The sequence below is a fragment of the Pleurodeles waltl genome, chromosome 9 (assembly GCF_031143425.1).
Source record: "Pleurodeles waltl isolate 20211129_DDA chromosome 9, aPleWal1.hap1.20221129, whole genome shotgun sequence".
NCBI classification, from domain to species: Eukaryota; Metazoa; Chordata; class Amphibia; order Caudata; family Salamandridae; genus Pleurodeles; species Pleurodeles waltl.
In genome coordinates this window covers 326,945,809-326,965,908 of record NC_090448.1, presented here as the reverse complement: position 1 = coordinate 326,965,908, position 20,100 = coordinate 326,945,809, and the positions used below count along the sequence as shown (strand labels likewise).

The 20,100-nt window shown below is 48.0% G+C and overlaps 1 protein-coding gene across 1 annotated transcript in view; it reads left to right on the top strand.

Moving 5' to 3' along the window:
- Positions 1-20,100, top strand: part of TRAIP (TRAF interacting protein) — a 222,037-nt gene that overhangs the window by 173,702 nt on the left and 28,235 nt on the right. The window contains exon 12 of the mRNA XM_069206848.1: positions 8,799-8,853. Within this exon, the coding sequence (XP_069062949.1) occupies positions 8,799-8,853 (55 nt within the window). The remainder of the gene's footprint in view (positions 1-8,798; positions 8,854-20,100) is intronic.

Sequence of the window (20,100 nt, the reverse complement as noted above, 5' to 3'; positions counted from 1 at the left end):
AATGAGGATGAAACAATGCAGGGCAGAGTAGCCCATATGCTGCCATTATACAGAATGTAAATAGAGCTGTGTCTTTAAGAACAAAGTCTTCCTGTATCCCATCATGCACAGCAAAAGGGAGTTGCCTCCGTTCTTTTTTCCGTCTCCTTCTGACAGGACCCTGAAGCATTGAGCTCCACCTTTCATAGTTTTTTTTACTAAAACTCAACTAAAATCTTTTGGATTTCAATTTCACTCGACGTTTTGCATCTAGAGTGAACATTTCCTAGCTTTTCCTGTCAAATTCTGACAAACTTGAGGTTTTTTTGCCACCAGAATGCCTTCTCTTTTTGATAAGGGCCCCACCTGTGGCAGGAAAAAGGCCAAAACAGACCCACATCAAGTCTGTATTATTTGCCTTCCGTCAAGTCATAAGCCTGATGCCTGTGACATTTGTAAAACCTTCTCCAGGAGAACCCTTCGTGACGGGGCGAAAATCCGCCTTCAGGCAAAAGAGGACAGGAGACGAAGAGGACAATCTGCCACAGAGCGAGGAGAAGGTCAGTCTTCTACCAGGACTCTCACTGTGTCCTCTGGAGCAGCTGCCAGATTTGCTCACAAGCGTCACAGGTCCCCGACGACGTCGAGAGCATCGACGTCGAGACCAGGAACGGCGCCGACATGCTCGCCGTCGAGAACCAGCTCGCCGCCGAGGAAGAGACATCGCTCGACGTGAGAGCCTTATCGCCGTCGAGACGGCATAGACACTCGCCGTCGAAGTTCCTGGTTCAGGTCACCGTCGACGCGAAGGAGAAGATCAACAGTGGACAGTACTGGTCGTCTGAGACGATTGCCGTCATCCCATCAATGTCGATGGAGATCGCCGTTGAGGAGCTCTCGATGGCGACAGGAGTCAACGCCGAGGAGGCACTCAGAGAGACCAAGAAGGGTCTATACCACCTCAGAATCCTCGGCTTCTCTCATTCTTTTACCACCTTTGCCTCAGCCTTCTCCTCAGCCATCGCCTCTACCACCGACACCTCTGGCACCTACAGCTCCTCCGCCGGTACCTCTTTCAGACTCCGCCCCAGTGACTCCTGCAGAATCCCCAAGGCATTCTCAACATTCTTCGAGACGCTGTTCTTCATCTCGACATCAGCGGCATGACTCAGATCGCAGGTCTCCTCGTTCACACCATAGACATTCCTCCTCATCCACAAGAGATTACTCTCTGACGTTATCTGACTCCCCGTCTCCGAGAGTTTCTCCCATAGATGATGTCAACACTTTTCAAGAGGTGCTAATTCGCGGTGCTACCAAGTTGAACATCCCTCTGGCAGTACCCACTCCAACAACCTCTGTCATTTTTGAGACACTACACCAGCGTTCTTCTTCTATACCATTACTACCGCTGGTCCCAGGACTACTTGAACAGGCAATGGACATTTTCTTAACACCGTCCACAACTAAAACTGCTCCTTCCAGACTCATAAAGAAATATCGTCCTCCGGAGCAGGACCCTTTGTTTCTGAGAGCAGATCCAGTGCCCGATTCGGTGGTAATCGTGGCTGCTAAGAAGTTACATTCTAAATCTCCGTCGTCGTCTTCTTCTCCACTGGACAAGGAGAGTAGAAAAAGTTTGCTCCACCTCAGCCATCACTATGAAAGCGGCTAGTGCTACTGCTCTGTTAGGCAGGTATGATCGTGCCCTTTGGGATTCTGTGCTGCAATTTGCGGAACACCTCCCTAAGGAGAAAAAGGAGGACTTCTTGGAGAATATAAGTGAAGGCGCCATGGTCTCCAATCAAGTAATAAGCGCGGCTGTAGACTCCTCTGTGTTATCCGCACATAATTATTCTTATGGAATTTCTTTGAGAAGACATGCCTGGCTACGCCTTACTTCACTTAAGCCAGAGGCGCAACAGAGGATACAAAATGTGCCCTTTTTCAGGTTCCACTTTGTTTGGTTCTCCTGCTGATGACGAAATGTCGAGGATGAAAACAGAACTGGACACTCTAAAGGCGGTGGGCATCGAGAAGCCAAGAGAGCAACGGAAAACATTCCGTCCCTACCACCGTAGACTCTTTACTCAAAGGTTTCAAACACCACAGTGGATGCCTTCAAGATCCCAGCAACAACGTCAAAGAACCTTTTCAACCCAACGAAAACAAAAAAGGGGTCGCTCTACACCACAAACTGCCCAAACAGCTCGTCATGCATCAGCGTCTAAGCCCTGAATCCACGCTTCCCCCTCCTCCGTTACCCACTCCGGTAGGGGGAAGTATCTCACATCATCTGGAATATTGGCAACGCATAACGTCAGATGCCTGGGTGTTGAATATTGTGCGGAATGGCTACTGTCTCAGGTTTATAAGCCCCACGCCTTCTATTCCACCCAAACCGGTGAATCACCATCTCGATGCTCTCAAAGTGGAAGTAACAACCCTATTACAAAAGAAGGCGATAGAACCTGTCCCTATCAACCAGCAGGGAAAGGGAATCTATTTGAGGTGCTTTCTGGTACCAAAGAAAGACAAACACGAGTTTCTACCCATTCTAGATCTAAGGTGTAGGAAGTTGGCTCTGTATGTGCTATTTCAAAGTAAGGAATAGCATGCACAGAGTCCAAGGGTTCCCCTTAGAGGTAAAATAGTGGTAAAAAGAGATAATACTAATGCTCTATTTTGTGGTAGTGTGGTCGAGCAGTAGGCTTATCCAAGGAGTAGTGTTAAGCATTGGTTGTACATACACATAGACAATAAATGAGATACACACACTCAGAGACAAATCCAGCCAATAGGTTTTGTTATAGAAAAATATCTTTTCTTAGTTTATTTTAAGAACCACAGGTTCAAATTTTACATGTAATAGCTCTTTTGAAAGGTATTGCAGGTAAGTACTCTAGGAACTTTGAATCATTACTTTAGCATGTATACTTTTTACATAAAACACAATAAGCTGTTTTAAAAGTAGACAGTGCAATTTTCACAGTTCCTGGGGGAGGTAGGTTATTGTTAGTTTTCACAGGTAAGTAAGTCACTTACAGGTTTGAGTTTTTGGTCCAAGGTAGCCCACCGTTGGGGGTTCAGAGCAGCCCCAAAGTTATCACACCAGCAGCTCAGGGCCGGTCAGGTGCAAAGGTCAAAGAGGTGCCCAAAACACATAGGCTATAATGGAGAGAAGGGGGTGCCCCGGTTCCAGTCTGCCAGCAGGTAAGTACCCGCGTCTTTGGAGGGCAGACCAGGGGGGTTTTGTAGGGCACCGGGGGGGACACAAAGTAGCACAGAAAGTACACCCTCAGCAGCGCGGGGGCGGCCGGGTGCAGTGTGCAAACACGCGTCGGGTTTCCTTCAGTTTTCAATGGGAGACCAAGGGGTCTCTTCAGCGATGCAGGCAGGCAAGGGGGGGGCTCCTTGGGGTAGCCACCACCTGGGCAAGGGAGAGGGCCTCCTGGGGGTCACTCCTGCACAGAAGTTCTGTTTCTTTAGGGGCTGGGGGCTGCGGGTGCAGGGTCTTTTCCAGCCGTCGGGAAATGGAGTTCAGACAGTCGCGGTCAGGGGGAGCCTGGGGATTCCCTCTGCAGGCGTCGCTGTGGGGGCTCAGGGGGGACAACTTTGGTTACTCACAGTCGTAGAGTCGCCGGAGGGTCCTCCCTGAGTTGGTTGTTCTCCACCAGTCGAGTCGGGGTCGCCGGGTGCAGTGTTACAAGTCTCACGCTTCTTGCGGGGAGTTGCAGGGGGTCTTTAAATCTGCTCCTTGTAACAAAGTTGCAGTTCTTTTGGAGCAGTGCCGCTGTCCTCGGGAGTTTCTTGTCTTTTTCGAAGCAGGGCAGTCCTCGGAGGATTCAGAAGTCGCTGGTCCCTATGAAAGCGTTGCTGGAGCAGGGTTCTTTGGAAGGCAGGAGACAGGCCGGTAAGTCTGGGGCCAAGGCAGTTGGTGTCTTCTGGTCTTCCTCTGCAGGGGTCTTTCAGCTCAGCAGTCCTTCTTCTTGTAGTTGCAGGAATCTAATTTCTAGGTTCAGGGAGAGCCCTTAAATACTAAATTTAAGGGCGTGTTTAGGTCTGGGGGGTTAGTAGCCAATGGCTACTAGCCCTGAGGGTGAGTACACCCTCTTTGTGCCTCCTCCCAAGGGGAGGGGGTCACATCCCTAATCCTATTGGGGGAATCCTCCATCTGCAAGATGGAGGATTTCTAAAAGTTAGTCACTTCAGCTCAGGACACCCTAGGGGCTGTCCTGACTGGCCAGTGACTCCTCCTTGTTGCTTTCTTTGTTTCCTCCAGCCTTGCCGCCAAAAGTGGGGGCCGTGGCCGGAGGGGGCGGGCAACTCCACTAAGCTGGAGTGCCCTGCTGTGCTGTGACAAAGGGGTGAGCCTTTGAGGCTCACCGCCAGGTGTTACAGCTCCTGCCTGGGGGAGATGTTAGCATCTCCACCCAGTGCAGGCTTTGTTACTGGCCTCAGAGTGACAAAGGCACTCTCCCCATGGGGCCAGCAACATGTCTCTAGTGTGGCAGGCTGCTGGAACCAGTCAGCCTACACAGATAGTCGGTTAAGTTTCAGGGGGCACCTCTAAGGTGCCCTCTGTGGTGTATTTTACAATAAAATGTACACTGGCATCAGTGTGCATTTATTGTGCTGAGAAGTTTGATACCAAACTTCCCAGTTTTCAGTGTAGCCATCATGGTGCTGTGGAGTTCGTGTAAAACAGACTCCCAGACCATATACTCTTATGGCTACCCTGCACTTACAATGTCTAAGGTTTTGCTTAGACACTGTAGGGGCACAGTGCTCATGCACTGGTACCCTCACCTATGGTATAGTGCACCCTGCCTTAGGGCTGTAAGGCCTGCTAGAGGGGTGTCTTACCTATACTGCATAGGCAGTGAGAGGCTGGCATGGCACCCTGAGGGGAGTGCCATGTCGACTTACTCATTTTGTTCTCACTAGCACACACAAGCTGGTAAGCAGTGTGTCTGTGCTGAGTGAGGGGTCTCCAGGGTGGCATAGTACATGCTGCAGCCCTTAGAGACCTTCCCTGGCATCAGGGCCCTTGGTACCAGAGGTACCAGTTACAAGGGACTTATCTGGATGCCAGGGTGTGCCAATTGTGGAATCAAAAGTACAGGTTAGGGAAAGAACACTGGTGCTGGGGCCTGGTTAGCAAGCCTCAGCACACTTTCAATTCAAAACATAGCATCAGCAAAGGCAAAAAGTCAGGGGGTAACCATGCCAAGGAGGCATTTCCTTACATAAGGGTAGCCAACAAATGGGTTCGCAGAGAAAAGTTCAGGATGCTATCCTTACACCAAATCTATCCCCAACTTCGTCAAGGCGATTGGCTCTGTTCAATAGATCTCTGCAACGCTTACTTCCACATTCCTGTGATCAAAAAGCATCGGAAGTTTTTGAGATTCGTCGGAAAAAGACATTACCAATTTACGGTGCTACCCTTCAGCCTCAAATCAGCACTGAGGACGTTTTCCAAATGCATGGTGGTGGTGGCAGCCCATTTAAGGAAACATTGGATCTTCGTTTATCCCTATCTAGATGATTGGCTCATAAAAGCATCCACATACCTAGAGGCTCAACAGCACTTCAATTGGACTCACCAGCTACTCCAGAGACTGGGCCTTCAGGTCAACCTCTCCAAGTCCACGGCAACACCGGTTCAGAGGTTGCATTACTTAGGCGCCATCATAGACGCCACTCAAGGAAAGGTGTTTCCTTCGGAGGACCGACGGTTATCAATCCTCCAAAAGTGCCAGCAGCTCTAGAAAATGCCTCAGACCCCTGCAAGAGTGATATACTCTCTCCTGGCATCTTGCATCTACCTCATTCCCAACGCTCGCCTCCATGTGAGACCCTTACAGGAATGTCTACAGAATCAATGGTATCAACTAGTGGACAATTGGGAGAACAGCATCCTTCTTTCTCCTCATGCCGTTCAATCTCTCAAGTGGTGGTGTTCTCCTTACAATCTTCTGAAAGGGATGCCATTCCAACAACAGCCTCCAACTCAGACCATAGTCACGGATGCATCGCTGCTCGGATGGGGAGCGCATATGGATCACCTCCAAATACAAGGCTCTTGGTCGCAGAGAGAACGACTGTATCACATCAATCTTTTAGAAGTTCGCGCAGTCCATCTTGCACTCAAAGCCTTCCTCCCCTCACTGAAGGCGAAAATTCTGCTTCTCCAGACAGACAACATGGCCACCATGTATTACTTGAACAAGCAAGGGGGTACCAGATCCAGGACTCTGTCGACAGAGGCCCAAACAATTTGGCACTGACTTCTAGGCAGGAACCTATCAATAGTGGCAACTCCTCTTCCGGGCATACAGAATGTCCAGGCGGATGCCCTCAGCCGAGCAATGGACGAAAACCACGAGTGGGTTTTGCATGACGACGACGTCCGCTCCATTTTTTCCATGTGGGGTACCCCTTCTATAGACCTTTTCGCAACCCCAGAAAATAAAAAATGCCAAGACTTCGCCTCCAGGTACTACCATCCAGGAACATTGGGGAATGCCCTGTGGATAAACTGGTCAGGAGCATTTCTTTACGCCTTTCCACCGCTTCCCCTGATACCAACAGTCCTCCTCAAGCTGTCCCAATCCCACACCAAGATGATTCTCATCACCCCAGAATGGCCACGGCAGTCGTGGTTTCCAGACCTCCTTCACCGGTCACTCAGACCACACATCAGATTACCTTGCCGCCCCGACCTTCTCACGAAGTTTCGAGGTCAGATGACACATCCCAACCTCTCATCGTTGAATTTGGCAGCATGGCTCCTGAGCTAGTACAATACGGTCACCTTAATCTACCTCAGGACTGCATGGAGATTCTAAGTGAGGCAAAGCACCCTTCCACAAGAACAGCTTATGCCTTCAAATGGAAAAGGTTCTGCATGTGGTGTTTGGACAACAACGTTGACCCAATAACATGCGGAGAAGAAGCTATTCTTCCATATTTGTTAAACCTGGCGAAGTCTGGCTTACAGTTGTCATCAATCAAAGTACACCTGGCAGCTCTAACGGCATATAGGAAGAGCCCTTCCCAATCCTCTTTCTTTAAAATTCCAATCATAAAGGATTTCCTAGAAGGTTTGAAAAAGGTTTTTCCTCCCATTAGACGACCATCTCCTCCATGGGAGCTGAATATTGTCCTCTCGCGTCTGATGCTGCACCCTTTTGAACCAATACACAAAGCATTACTCCAGCATCTTACATGGAAAACTGCTTTTCTGGTTGCAATCACTTCAGCTCGCAGGGTCAGTGAGATCCAGGCCCTTTGCACTCAAGAACCTTATACGGTTTTTCATTCCTCAAAAGTAGTAATGAGAACACATCCTAAATTTCTACCTAAAGTCATTTCAGACTTTCACGTAAACCAGACCATTTCCTTACCGACTTTCTTCCAAAATCCGTCTACTCCTGCTGAGAGAACCCTACATTCTCTCAATGTAAAAAGGGTTTTAAAATTTTACTTGGATAGAACAAAATCTTTGCGCAAATCACAGCAGCTGTTTATTAACTATGGCCCAGTTAGAACAGGTCTGGCCACCTCCAAACAATCCTTATCCAGGTGGATTGCCTCTTGTATCGTATTCTGTTATCAGTTAGCAAATAAATCCCTCGATGGCAGGCCAAAAGCCCATTCTACTAGGGGAAAGGCAGCAACTGTTGCTTTGATGAGAAACATTCCTTTGGCAGAAATATGCAAAGCGGCTACCTGGAGATCTGTCCACACCTTTACTAGGCATTACTGCCTTGATTCAGATGCTAGGACAGATGCTCAGGTTGGACAGGCCTCTCTTAATCTCTTTGCGTAATTTATTGTTTCTTTATTGTTCTGTCTACTCCACCGCGGTTATTGGGATGGGCTTGCAAATCTATTCAGTGCTCATGACTATACATGGAAATCCCCTACGAGAGAAGGAATGGTTTCTTACCTGTAACTCCAGTTCTCTCGTAGGGGTATTTCCATGATATTCATAAGCAACCCTCCCTCCTCCCCGGTGGAGTTGACATGAGGATATCCATAATAATAATAACAATATTGCTAATTAAAGAGAGATTCAGGTTTCTTCATGTCCTATTACAAGCCTACAAAAAGAACTGAGGCAACTGCCTTTTGCTGTGCATGATGGGATACAGGAAGACTTTCTGTTCTTAAAGGCACAGCTCTTTTTACATTCTGTATAATGGCAGCCTATGGGCTACACTGCCCTGCATTGTTTCATCCTCATTTGAAGTTGTAAATAAAGTTGGAGAACATGTTTTTTACTACATTTCTAGAATAAATATGTTTTAAAGGTATATCTGTACTACAGCTTCCTTTCTCACCAACCAAAAGAATGAACAATTTGGCCTTTGTAGCCTTTCACCTAGGCTGCACATTGATATTCTTAAGTGAAATTACAGGCCTTTTTCAAGAAAGGCAAACATCTACACTTAAGAATACACTACAGAACAGTGCTCCAGGGTCCCTCAGGCGCGCGGAACTATTCAGTGCTTATGACTATCATGGAAATACCCCTACGAGAGAACTGGAGTTACAGGTAAGAAACCATTCCTTTCCCTTTTGCATCACGCTTTCTACTAAATTCTATCCTCTGACATCCTGGAATGTGCCCTCACCCCATCCTTTAGCCCCAGATTCACCATCCAAAGCTTTGAGTGCAGTAGTGTTGTATTTGCTTAAAATGATTGTTGCCAAAGTGACTGTCCAGTAATCTGTTGCCTCCACATGTGTGGTTAAAAAGTGTTCTGCCTGTTGACATCTATGTTATTGCTTTCCTTTTACCGATCCAGGAATGTGGTGAAATGTCAACCAAAACAAGTTTTGCAGGAAAGCAGCAGAAACAAGGTAATTCGAATTACAGGTGACAAAAAAGTGCTTAATCGTGTAAGGTTACAATGAGTGCAGTGGTTAACAAGTAAGATACTTTAAAAAGTACATAATGTCATCAGTTTTGATGTTATTAAAATTGAAAATTTTTACCTCTTTACATGAAATCCTTAACTCAAATCAGCAACCCATAGCAATCCTCCCCTTGTTTGGGGGTATCTTGGTTATTTTGAAATGTACCTGAGTTATAAGCAAAGCAATACGTCGGAAAAGTATTTTGTTGTTTTTGTTTATAACTTCAGCCAAGTTTGAGGAATCTGCATTTCTCCAGTATTGTATCTTTCATAGATCCACATGCTTGAATCATTCCCTGTTGTCGAAGTGAGTCCCACAGTACCACTAAATAGTAGTATATAACATTTACATAAAAGTCAGTGTTAAAGGACTGTCACTTTAACAGCTTGTTCGCATTAGTAAAGACCCAAAGTCCCGCCACTCAGGCAACAGCACCCTTTAGAACCCTCATCACAGAGGATCCGGTCCCTCAGATTTTCTACTGCACATCTTTTGAAGGTAGTCCCTCTGAGCTGAGCTCTGCCCAGTCATCGTCATTCTGGTATTGTGAGAAATCTATTTTTCTAATATTATAAGTGAAACATCTAAAAAAGGCTCTTCACACCTTGAAAAGGCTTTACTCTGAGTACCCTCACCAGGATTGTATTTACTGCCTCTTCCCTCAACGTAAGGCTGTAAGACCTGTTGAACCTTCTCAATAAAAACCTTAAAAGACCATGAGGAGAGCTTATGTGGGTACAGAAGTCTAAATCAGAAACATCTTGAGGACAGTGACACTTCGTTGACCTCTCATAAAAGGTCACATAAAAAGGAAACGATCCTGTGACAAGGAGTCTACACTGGAATATAGAAAGGCCTCCAAAAAAACTCATCATGGGTCTGTCAAGGGCACTGCAAAAAAGAAGGGAAAAGTGGGAAATCTCCACAGAACCCGGTAGATCTGAGCCTTCTATGTTACAAAATCTGGAGTTCATTGCTCAAGATCTGCCTCTGAGCACAGTGGTAAAAACTATTTTAAGAATCTCGTCGACGAGTATGTTGTCGACAACGCCATCAATGAAGATGTTCACAAAACTAATGGCGACTGCGTCAACAACTACAGTGCCTTCCAGTTTTGCATCGGCGTCCAGTCCGTTGATGAGGATCTCGTAGACTACCCGCTGCCGATGGCCCTGTCAACAACTACCTTATCGACGATGGCCTCGTCCATGAAGACTCTGCCACCATTAAAACCCACAAAGGGCTCAAAAATTACACCGTCGATGACCATAACATTTTCAAAGACTTTTCTCCGTCCAGAGTGCAGCTCTCTCAGCAAGGTGTCTCTACTCCCTACAAGCCACCTTTTAGAGTTAGAGGAGTCGGAGGATGAGGGACCATTTGGAGCAGCACATAGTCCTTGAGAACTAAGGGTGAAGTGCCAAGACTAAAATGAGAAATAGACCACTATTATGAGAAGTATTACCAACCTCTAAGGTATTCCAACAGACCCAGACATCAGGAGGAGCACTATCAGCTACAAGACCACTCTCATTCCCAGGAGGATGTCATTCAGGTGCCTATCATTATTGCAGGACCTGCAGGGCATGTTAAGAGACTACTAAATGTGGTTTCCTGAACCTGCTTGACCATCTCCACCTGAAAAGTTTACTGCTCCACTTCCTCTGCCATTGCCAAAAACTCCACAGCCTATTCCACCACCAAGGGTGACTCTGGCATCCAACTTTGCGGCTCCCACAAAAGAGGATCCTTCTTCATCGATAAGGAAGAAGGAGATATTCCTGATGATTGCCCAAACCAGGAATGGGACAATTACCTAATGCCTACACCATCTCAACCGGCCCTCCCCCCAACCAGTGGACTCCCCTCCTGATGATATCAGAGGACTCTGTAACCTTATGGAGAGAGCTGCTAAGAGGTTTCAGCTCCTGATGACCTTCAAACAGTTGGACTGTTTCTTTTACGACTTCAATGAGCCAAAAAGAAAATCTGGGCATGCTATTCCCATAGTGGATTACATCCGGCAGAAGGGCACAAGGATAGTACAGAATCCAGCTGCAGTGGTGGCTGTCTTGCCTCTAATTGACAAAAAGTACAAGGCTCTTAAGAGCTCACCAGCCTGTTTAGTGGGCCATTCAATGGTAGATTCAGTTAGTGCACAATCAGTTCAACGCTGTTCAAAAGAAATTCATCTACACCTGTCCCGGCCCCACTAGATCGGGAAGGCAGATGTGTAGACAACATAGGCAAGCGATACTCCTCAATGTCTGCAGTTACAGCACATGCCACAAACGCCCTTGCCATAATGGGCCAGTATGACCGCAGATGTAGTTTGACATTGGGACACTGATAGATCTGGTGCTAGATGATATGAAAATGGAGGCAAGAAGGATACTTATGGAAGCGGCAGGGACATCCTCAGAAATAAATGACTGCGCAATTTGCATTGCGTCTCCTAGGTTCCACCAGCCCGCAGGAGCAGCAGTCTTGAGGCGGCAAGGATGGTTAAAGTCTACCTTTTTTCGATCTGAAGTCCAAACTAATATCTTGGCCTTGGCCTTCGATGGAGAAGCCCTTTTTGGCAAGAATATTGATGAAGAATTGCAGACCATCAAGGCTGATACAGAGACAGCAAAGTTGTTGGGGGACTCAACAATTCTGTAAAGTGCCCTTTTGGGGAGAACGAGATAGAGGGCTCTCTACATATCAACAGTTATCAGACATTTCAAGAACAATACAAGACCATATTATCAAAGCCGCCTGAAAGAAAATGCCTCCTTGGCATGGTTACCCCCTGACTTTTGGCCTTTGCTGATGCTAAGTTATGACTTGAAAGTGTGCTGGGACCCTGCTAACCAGGCCCCAGCACCAGTGTTCTTTCCCTAAACTGTACCTTTGTTTCCACAATTGGCACAACCCTGGCACCTAGGTAAGTTCCTTGTAACTGGTACCAAGGGCCCTGATGCCAGGGAAGGTTTTTAAGGGCTGCAGCATGTATTATGCCACCCTAGGGAACCCTCACTCAGCACATGCACACTGCTTCACAGCTTGTGTGTGCTGATGGGGGAGAAAATGACTAAGTCGACATTGCACTCCCCTCAGAGTGCCATGCCAATCCCACACTGCCTGTGGCATAGGTAATTCACCCATCTAGCAGGCCTTACAGCCCTAAGGCAAGGTGCACTATACCACAGGTGAGGGCATAAGTGCATGAGCACTATGCCCCTGCAGTGTCTAAGCAGAACCTTAGACATTGTAAGTGCATTGTAAGTGCATTGTAAGTGCAGGGTAGCCATAAGAGTATATGGTCTGGGAGTTTGTCAAACATGAACTCCACAGCACCATAATGGCTACACTGAAAACTGTGGAGTTTGGTATCAAACTTCTCAGCACAATAAATGCACACTGATGCCAGTGTGCAATTTATTGTAAAATACACCCAGAGGGCATCTGAAAACATACCCAACTTCGAAGAAAACTGCAACAGTGACGCATCCACCAGGGACCAGCGACCTCTGAAGCCTCAGAGGACTGCCCTGCAACCAAGGACCAAGAAACTCCAGTGAACAGCAGCCCTGTTCAACATCCTGAAACTTCTTTGCAACAAAGAAGCAACTTTAAGGACTTCACGTTTCCCGCCGGAAGCGTGAGACTTTCTACTCTGCACCCGACAACCTCGGCTCGACCTGCGGAAAACCGATACTACATGGAGGACTCCCTGGCGACTGCGAGCCCGTGAGTAGCCAGAGTTGACCCCCCCCTGAGCCCTCACAGCGACGCCTGCAGAGGAAATCCAGAGGCTCCCCCTGACCCGACTGCCTGTAACAAGGGACCCAACGCCTGGAACCAACACTGCACCCGCAGCCCCCAGGACCTGAAGGAACTGAATTCCAGTGCAGGTGCGACCCCCAGGTGTCCCTCTGCCTAGCCCAGGTGGTGGCTACCCTGAGGAGCCCGCTCTGTGCCTGCCTGCATCGTTGAAGAGACCCCCGGGTCTTCCCATTGCTTTCAATACAAAACCCGACGCCTGTTTGCACTGTGCACCAGGCCACCCCTGTGCCGCTGAGTGTGTACTTTCTGTGCCTGCGAGTCTTCCGCCCCCCTTGACCTACAAAGAAAACCCTGGTCTGCCCTCCGAGGACGCGGGTACTTACCTGCTGGCAGACTGGAACCAGGGCACTCCTGTTCTCCATTGAAGCCTATGTGTTTTGGGCACCTCTTTGACCTCTGCACCTGACCAGCCCTGAGGTGCTGGTGTGGTAACTTTGGGGTTGCCTTGAACCCCCAACGGTGGGCTACCTTGGACCCAACATTGAACCCTGTAAGTATTGTAATTACCTGTGAACTTAACAATTACTTACCTCCCCAGGAACTGTTGATTTTTGCAGTGTCCACTTTTAAAATAGCTTATTGCCATTTTTTTTAAAAACTGTACATGATATTGTGATTATTCCAAGTTCCTAGAATACCTGAGTGAAATACCTTTCATTTGAAGTATTACTTGTACATTTTGAACCTGTGGTTCTTAAAATAAACACACACAAGATATTTTCTATATAAAAACCTATTGGCATGGAGTAAGTCTTTGAGTGTGTGTTCCTAATAATTTATTGCCTGTGCTTACAACAAATGCTTAACACTACCCTCTGATAAGCCTACTGCTCGACGACCCTACCACAAAATAGAGCATTAGAATTATCTCTTTTTGCCACTATATTACCTCTAAGGGGAACCATGGGACTCTGTGCACACTATTTCTTACTTTGAAATAGTATATACAGAGCCAACTTCCTACACCTCCCTATTGCCCACCAACTGCAGCAACCTACAACAAGTAAGGGCCTCGCCAAAAGCAAGTCTCTTAGTGGAAAATGACGAACAGAAACAATGACCTTTCTCAAGTGTCGGGGACACCCAACCCCTCACTACCTGGGAGCACAGACATTAGCAACTACTCCCATCATTTGCAGGAAATGACCACCGACAATTGGGTATTAGATCTTTGTCACCTCTAGTCATACTCTAGAATTCCGCATACGTCCACCAATTACGTCCTCTAAAGGCACTGGACCACCCTCGTTTTCACTTACTTTGAAAGGAAGTCCTCACCATGTTGAAGAAAGGGGCAATAGAAAAGGTTTCCCAATTCCCAAAGGGAATGGGTTTCTTTCCTGGTTTTTCCTTATCTGAATGAAATCTGGGGAATGGCGACCCATTCTGCGGAAGTTAAATACATTTCTGCACAAACAATCCTTCCGGATGGTCACTCTTCCAGACATCCTATGGCTCCTAAACGATGGTGAGTATATGGCAACTCTAGATTTACAGCATGCATACTTCTTGGTGCAGACATCTTCAGTGTAGGAAAGTAGCATCTTTCTGACATGGATACCCCCACTTTTTGCCTGGTGTCAGTGTGTTTAGACTGTAGTACACTGGGATCCTGCTAATCAGTGTCTGTTCTCTCTCGTCTAAGTCTGGTTGCTAGTAAAACTTAGCACCCCACAGTTGGCATACTGGTGCACCTATCTAAGTCGCTAGTATATAGTACTTAGGTACCCAGGGCATTGGTACACCAGGGGTCTCCCATGGACTACAGCATATATTATGCCACCCATGGGAGCCGATGCAAAGTGTCTGCAGGCCTGCTATTGCAGCCTGTGTGAAATGGTATATGCACCTTTCACTTCAGATATAAGGTTAGCCTTAGTTCGCGGTCACTGCAGTTGGGCACTGTAAGTCATCACTCTGTTAGGCCCTTCAGTCCGAGGGCACGGTTCATGTCCTTGATTGTGAGGGTTCTCCTGTATAAGCAGGGCACCCCCGCAAACTCCAGAGTCCGTTCTCTGGGATTTGTAAGTGCAGGGAAGCCATCTTAAGGTATGTAGTGAACAATGGTCAACACGAGTGGTCTAGCTACCTAATAGCTTCTCCGAACCTAGGCATGTTTAGTTTCAAACATGTTGGAAATAATGCAGCCACACCGATTCCAGTGCTAGTTGCATGATCGCATGAACTCTGGGGGTTTCTTAGAGGATCCCTCATTTCTGCCTGTACAGCCTTATGGGTCTGGCTGACAGCCCACGCTGCTGCCGACCCCAGGCACTGTTCTTCCCTCCTGCTGATGAGCCTAACTCAAGGTGTGACCACCTCTCCCTTTGAAATAGGTGTCGCCTAGATGAGGTGGCCTGAGTGCCACCAGACTTCTTTGAAGGGCACATTTGGTGCTCTTCTTGCATAATCCCGGTTGCACCAGTTCAGGAACCTGCGGTTCCTGCTGTGGCACGAAACCACACAAAGGAGAGGGGAGTGACCACCCCACAGTCCTGCTCCTCTCCTAGGGAGGTGTACAGAGCTCCGTCAGGTGACCAGTTGATTCTGCTATCTTGGAAACACTGGTTAGGCCAGGTAGATGACGTCCCTGACCCCCTCTGATAGGTAGGTCGCTACAGAGTGCGACCAACCACCTTTTAGGGTTACTTAAGGGCTCCTCCGAGGGTGGGTCCTTCGATTAGGCGAGCAAGACACTTCCAGGAACTCTCTGCAATACATCGTATGCTCCTGGCCTCCGGAACCGTTGCTGGTCTGGTTCTAAAACGACTATCCAGTTGGGAAGGCTCCTACTGCAACATTATTTCTCCAGCTCCTGCAAGGTTTCTGCAACATCCGTGGCTGTGCATCCTCTGGGATCACAGGGACTCTGCTTGGAGTGAAGGAGTCACTCTCTTGTCACCTCAAGATGACAATGACCAGCTGGTGGATCCTGCTGTCCCACGGACAACGAAAAGGCTCTGCTCAGAGGTGGTGGTTCTGTGGTCCTCACCAGGTCCAACTTATCTTCTGACCAACTTGGGAGACGGTGGACACTTGCTGCAGCCACTGGAACGGAGCCCCTGTGCACCGCGACTGTTGCTCTTGCCAAGGCTTGTTCACACTTCCTTAGGGGATCCCCAGGCTCCAAGAAGCTAGAGCCTCCAGCACTCTGCAACTCAAAGATCAGCTCCCTCTCTGCAGCTCCTGACATGTGGGATTCCTTTTTTTTTTTTTGTGTGCTGCTGAGGCCTTCCTGTAACCCCCTGTGCCTGCTGCCAGTGGGTCACACATGGAGCCTCCTCAGACTCCAGCTGGCTTTCCTCCTTGCTGAAGGCCTGCCCACTGTCTTCCAAGGGTCATGTCACTAGGACTTTGCTGGTCCTCCAAAAACCTACAATCTTCCTTGCAACAACTATTTGCGTTTGCCAAGTCTTGTTGGTGGCCCTGCGGGCCACTGACCCTCCTGCAATCCAATGACTGACGTGGGACTGCTCCTGGGCGACTCAAACTATCTTCTGCATCCCCTGGACTCTGCAGCTGGGCTTATTCCTTCATCGTCCTGGAAGAACTTCACCTCCAAGAGGGTGGGCAATTGCCTACCTGCTCTGCCTGGACGTGGCAGAGTGGTCTGAATACTGTCCCCTTCTTTTTCAGGTTCTTTATGTCCGGAATCTACCCTTAGGTTCCACTGACCTGGTCCACGAGTTGCGAGAGCAGCTGGACAGCTGAGGCTTCCATTGACTCCAACTAGGGTTTCTGACGCCACTTCACCCTGGGCTCCCTGGTGTTAGGTACTCTGGACTTCTGGGTATCTACGGGAGGGGGCACTCCAACTTTCTTTGTGCTAATTGGTTTCCTTGTGGTCCTCTGGGAAAGGTCCTGAATCCATAAAAATCTGACCGCGACGGTGCTGTGTTAGCCTATAGGACACACGGCTCGATAACCACTCTGCACCTTGGCACCTGTGGGATTTCTAGTACTTACCTCTGGTAATTTCTTACTCCCCCAGCCCCTGGTATTCTATCTTGGTTGGCAATCTCCATTCTTATACCACTTTCTTAGTATATGGTGTGCCCCGCCGTCCTCTCCACGCCGCCCCCACCCCTGAGGCTCGATGTATTTCTATGCTTTTCATGCTTGTTCCTAAGTGTATACACCATGTGTAGATATCTTCAAATGGAGATACACCAATGTTAGAGTAATCTTAGTCTTGCTATAAAGAATAATTTATTTTTTAAACACCTGGTGTGGTTCTTTCTTGTGAATAGTTACCGACTGACTATTGTGGTATTGCAAGTGCTTTACACTACTCCTGGATGAGCTTTAGCTGCTCACCACAGCTACTCGTAGAGAGCTTTTGCTATCTGGACACCTACACACTATCACTAAGGGTTGCCTGGACTCAGTATAAGGTGCCACACTATAGGTGTAGACCATAAACTGAGCTAGCCTCCTACAACGTTTGTCAAAGTATTTTGTCCTTAGCCATCCTTGCCTTGAGGTCGGTCAGTGCCAGCTGCATTCTTGAAGGTTACACCTGAACACACCACACTTTTTGGTAATGTCTTACAAGTATTCCCAGAATCCCTATGGGCTTCTTTAACCCAAACTATTCAGGATAGCTGGGATGCAGCCAGGTTTGTCATCTGCTGAGGCTTGGACACCCCAATTTCCTGGCAGTGGTCACTGTGGCAAGCGTGTTGCTTTGGCACCATGCACAGATGAGATCCACAGGCTTCTCAGAGTACGTTCATGCATCCTTAATAGACATGCCTTTCTACAGGAACTGCCTGTTTGACGAAAAAAAGGCGCTCTCTGGCCTGAAGCATTTAGGAGAGCCGAGCTGCGACATGCTGCTTAGGCCTTTTGGCACTAGTCCAGCACTCCTTCTTAACAATTTTGTCCTTTTCAGGTATATGCCAGGGACTTGGCTATCAGCAGCCTCTGGCCCCACTGCCAGCACAACAGGCCTCCCTGCCCTTTCAGTGTCTGGGCCATTGGCCTAGCAGATGTCAGCTAGGCCATAATGGCAGCATACATCCCAAGCCACCGACAACAACCCCAAAAGTACTTAATAGCACCCTTAATGACCCACAGCCAGTGAAGTAGGAGGCAGGGTCAGCCACTTGCTCATGTGGTGGCACAGCATCACATCACATTTGGGTCTTCCAGTTGTCCAACAAAGCTAAGCTCTACCATTCCTTTTGACCCACTGCACCTGCCACCTACACCAGAACAGCTCTTGGAGGACCTTATGTCAGTTTTCTGTCAAGAGCTGTTTTGACCAAAAGAGCCATAGACTGGGCCAACCTCGGAAATAGGGGCCTGTTATTCCTGCTACTTCCTAGTGCTGAAGAATGACAGTGGCCTTTGTCATATTTTGATCTTCACCCTCGGTGCCTTCCTGTGCAAGGGCAAATTCAAGATGTTGGCCAGGGATCCTTCCGTCCTGGATCCCAGAGACAGGATGGTTTAATTGGACCTGCTTGCACCTATTTTTACATCCCTGATCTGCATGCCCAAAGGCACTACCTACTGTCCAAAGATGGCCATGAGCACTTTCAGTTTTCCGTGCGCCCTTTTGGGCTCAAGGTGGGCCCATGTGGTCCCACCACATTGGCCCACTGCCCATCTTTGGAGGTCAGAGGTATCAGTATTCCCTTACTGCCAATACTGGCTGCTAAAGGCATGTTTGTCACAGTCAATCTCGTACCACCTTTAATATCCTTGGGGTTCTCAGTGAACCTGCCAAGGTCATACCTGACTCCTTTGCAGCTCCCCTTCATCAGAGCTGTCCTGGACACTGCACTTTCTGGCTTTTCTTCCAAACCAGCAAGTCCAGAACATTTGGCCTATGATCCTGATGCCTCCGTCCTGGGTCTGAGTGAGGATGGTCCTGAGGCTTCTTGGCCTGCTTGCCTTCTGAATCCTGCTTGCTGACCATGTCCAAAAGCAAATGCAAGCTCTGCATAGTCATCTGTTCTTGGTGGGCCCAGCTCCAGAAGAACCTGATGTGCGTCTGAGTCTGCAAAAGATCTTCAGTGGTGACTACTAAACCATTAAGATGGCCAGCAGCAGACTCCTCTCCCTACACCCTCCAGAGCTAAGAGTGGGGACATGTGTCTCTGTTGGGTTTTGAAGGTCACCTGGAACACAGACCTGTTAGACCTGCAGCCGATTCACTTTATGATAAAGGTCTTCCTGCAGACCACCGAGGGTAGACTGGTTTTGGTTCTCACAGACCACATCACTGCCATGTATTGCAACAAGCAGGGTGAGGTGTGGGCTTGAGTTTTGTGCCTGCAGGCTCTGTGCCTCTGGATCTAGCTGAGCTGTTGGGGCATTTCCCTGATGGCACAATAACTGACTAGATCTTTAAACAGCAGGGCAGACTCTCTCAGCTCCCGACTCGGATCACAAATGGCAGTTACAACTGGACATGGCCCTGGGTGTCTTCAAGCAATGGGGAGAACTCCGGCTCCCTGTTTTTTCTCACCTCCGTCAACGCATAGGCTCTCTTTCATAACACACGCAGTGAGTATTGGACATACTCCAGTATTGGAACTTTCATAGATTCACATGCTTGAATACTCCCCCGTCGCCGAGATGGGAGTCCCCGTGGAATATATAATTAGGCCTGAAGATGTATGCACACAATATATGAAGTAGGCCTCAATACAATAACCCATCCTAGTCGTTTTGTAAAATAGACCCAAACTCAAACTTGAGCAGCCAATCAAATTGCCTCACTCCTTTAGCTCCTCCTGTGAGGAGCTGCCTTCCCTCAGATTTTCCACCGCACGTTGTGCTGAGGAGTCTCCTTTGAGTTCTGCTCAAAATTTTCTATCGGAAGACCTGTTTCTACAGGGAGTGCAGAATTATTAGGCAAATGAGTATTTTGACCACATCATCCTCTTTATGCATGTTGTCTTACTCCAAGCTGTATAGGCTCGAAAGCCTACTACCAATTAAGCATATTAGGTGATGTGCATCTCTGTAATGAGAAGGGGTGTGGTCTAATGACATCAACACCCTATATCAGGTGTGCATAATTATTAGGCAACTTACTTTCCTTTGGCAAAATGGGTCAAAAGAAGGACTTGACAGGCTCAGAAAAGTCAAAAATAGTGAGATTTCTTGCAGAGGGATGCAGCACTCTTAAAATTGCAAAGCTTCTGAAGCGTGATCATCGAACAATCAAGCGTTTCATTCAAAATAGTCAACAGGGTCGCAAGAAGCGTGTGGAAAAACCAAGGCGCAAAATAACTGCCCATGAACTGAGAAGTCAAGCGTGCAGCTGCCACGATGCCACTTGCCACCAGTTTGGCCATATTTCAGAGCTGCAACATCACTGGAGTGCCCAAAAGCACAAGGTGT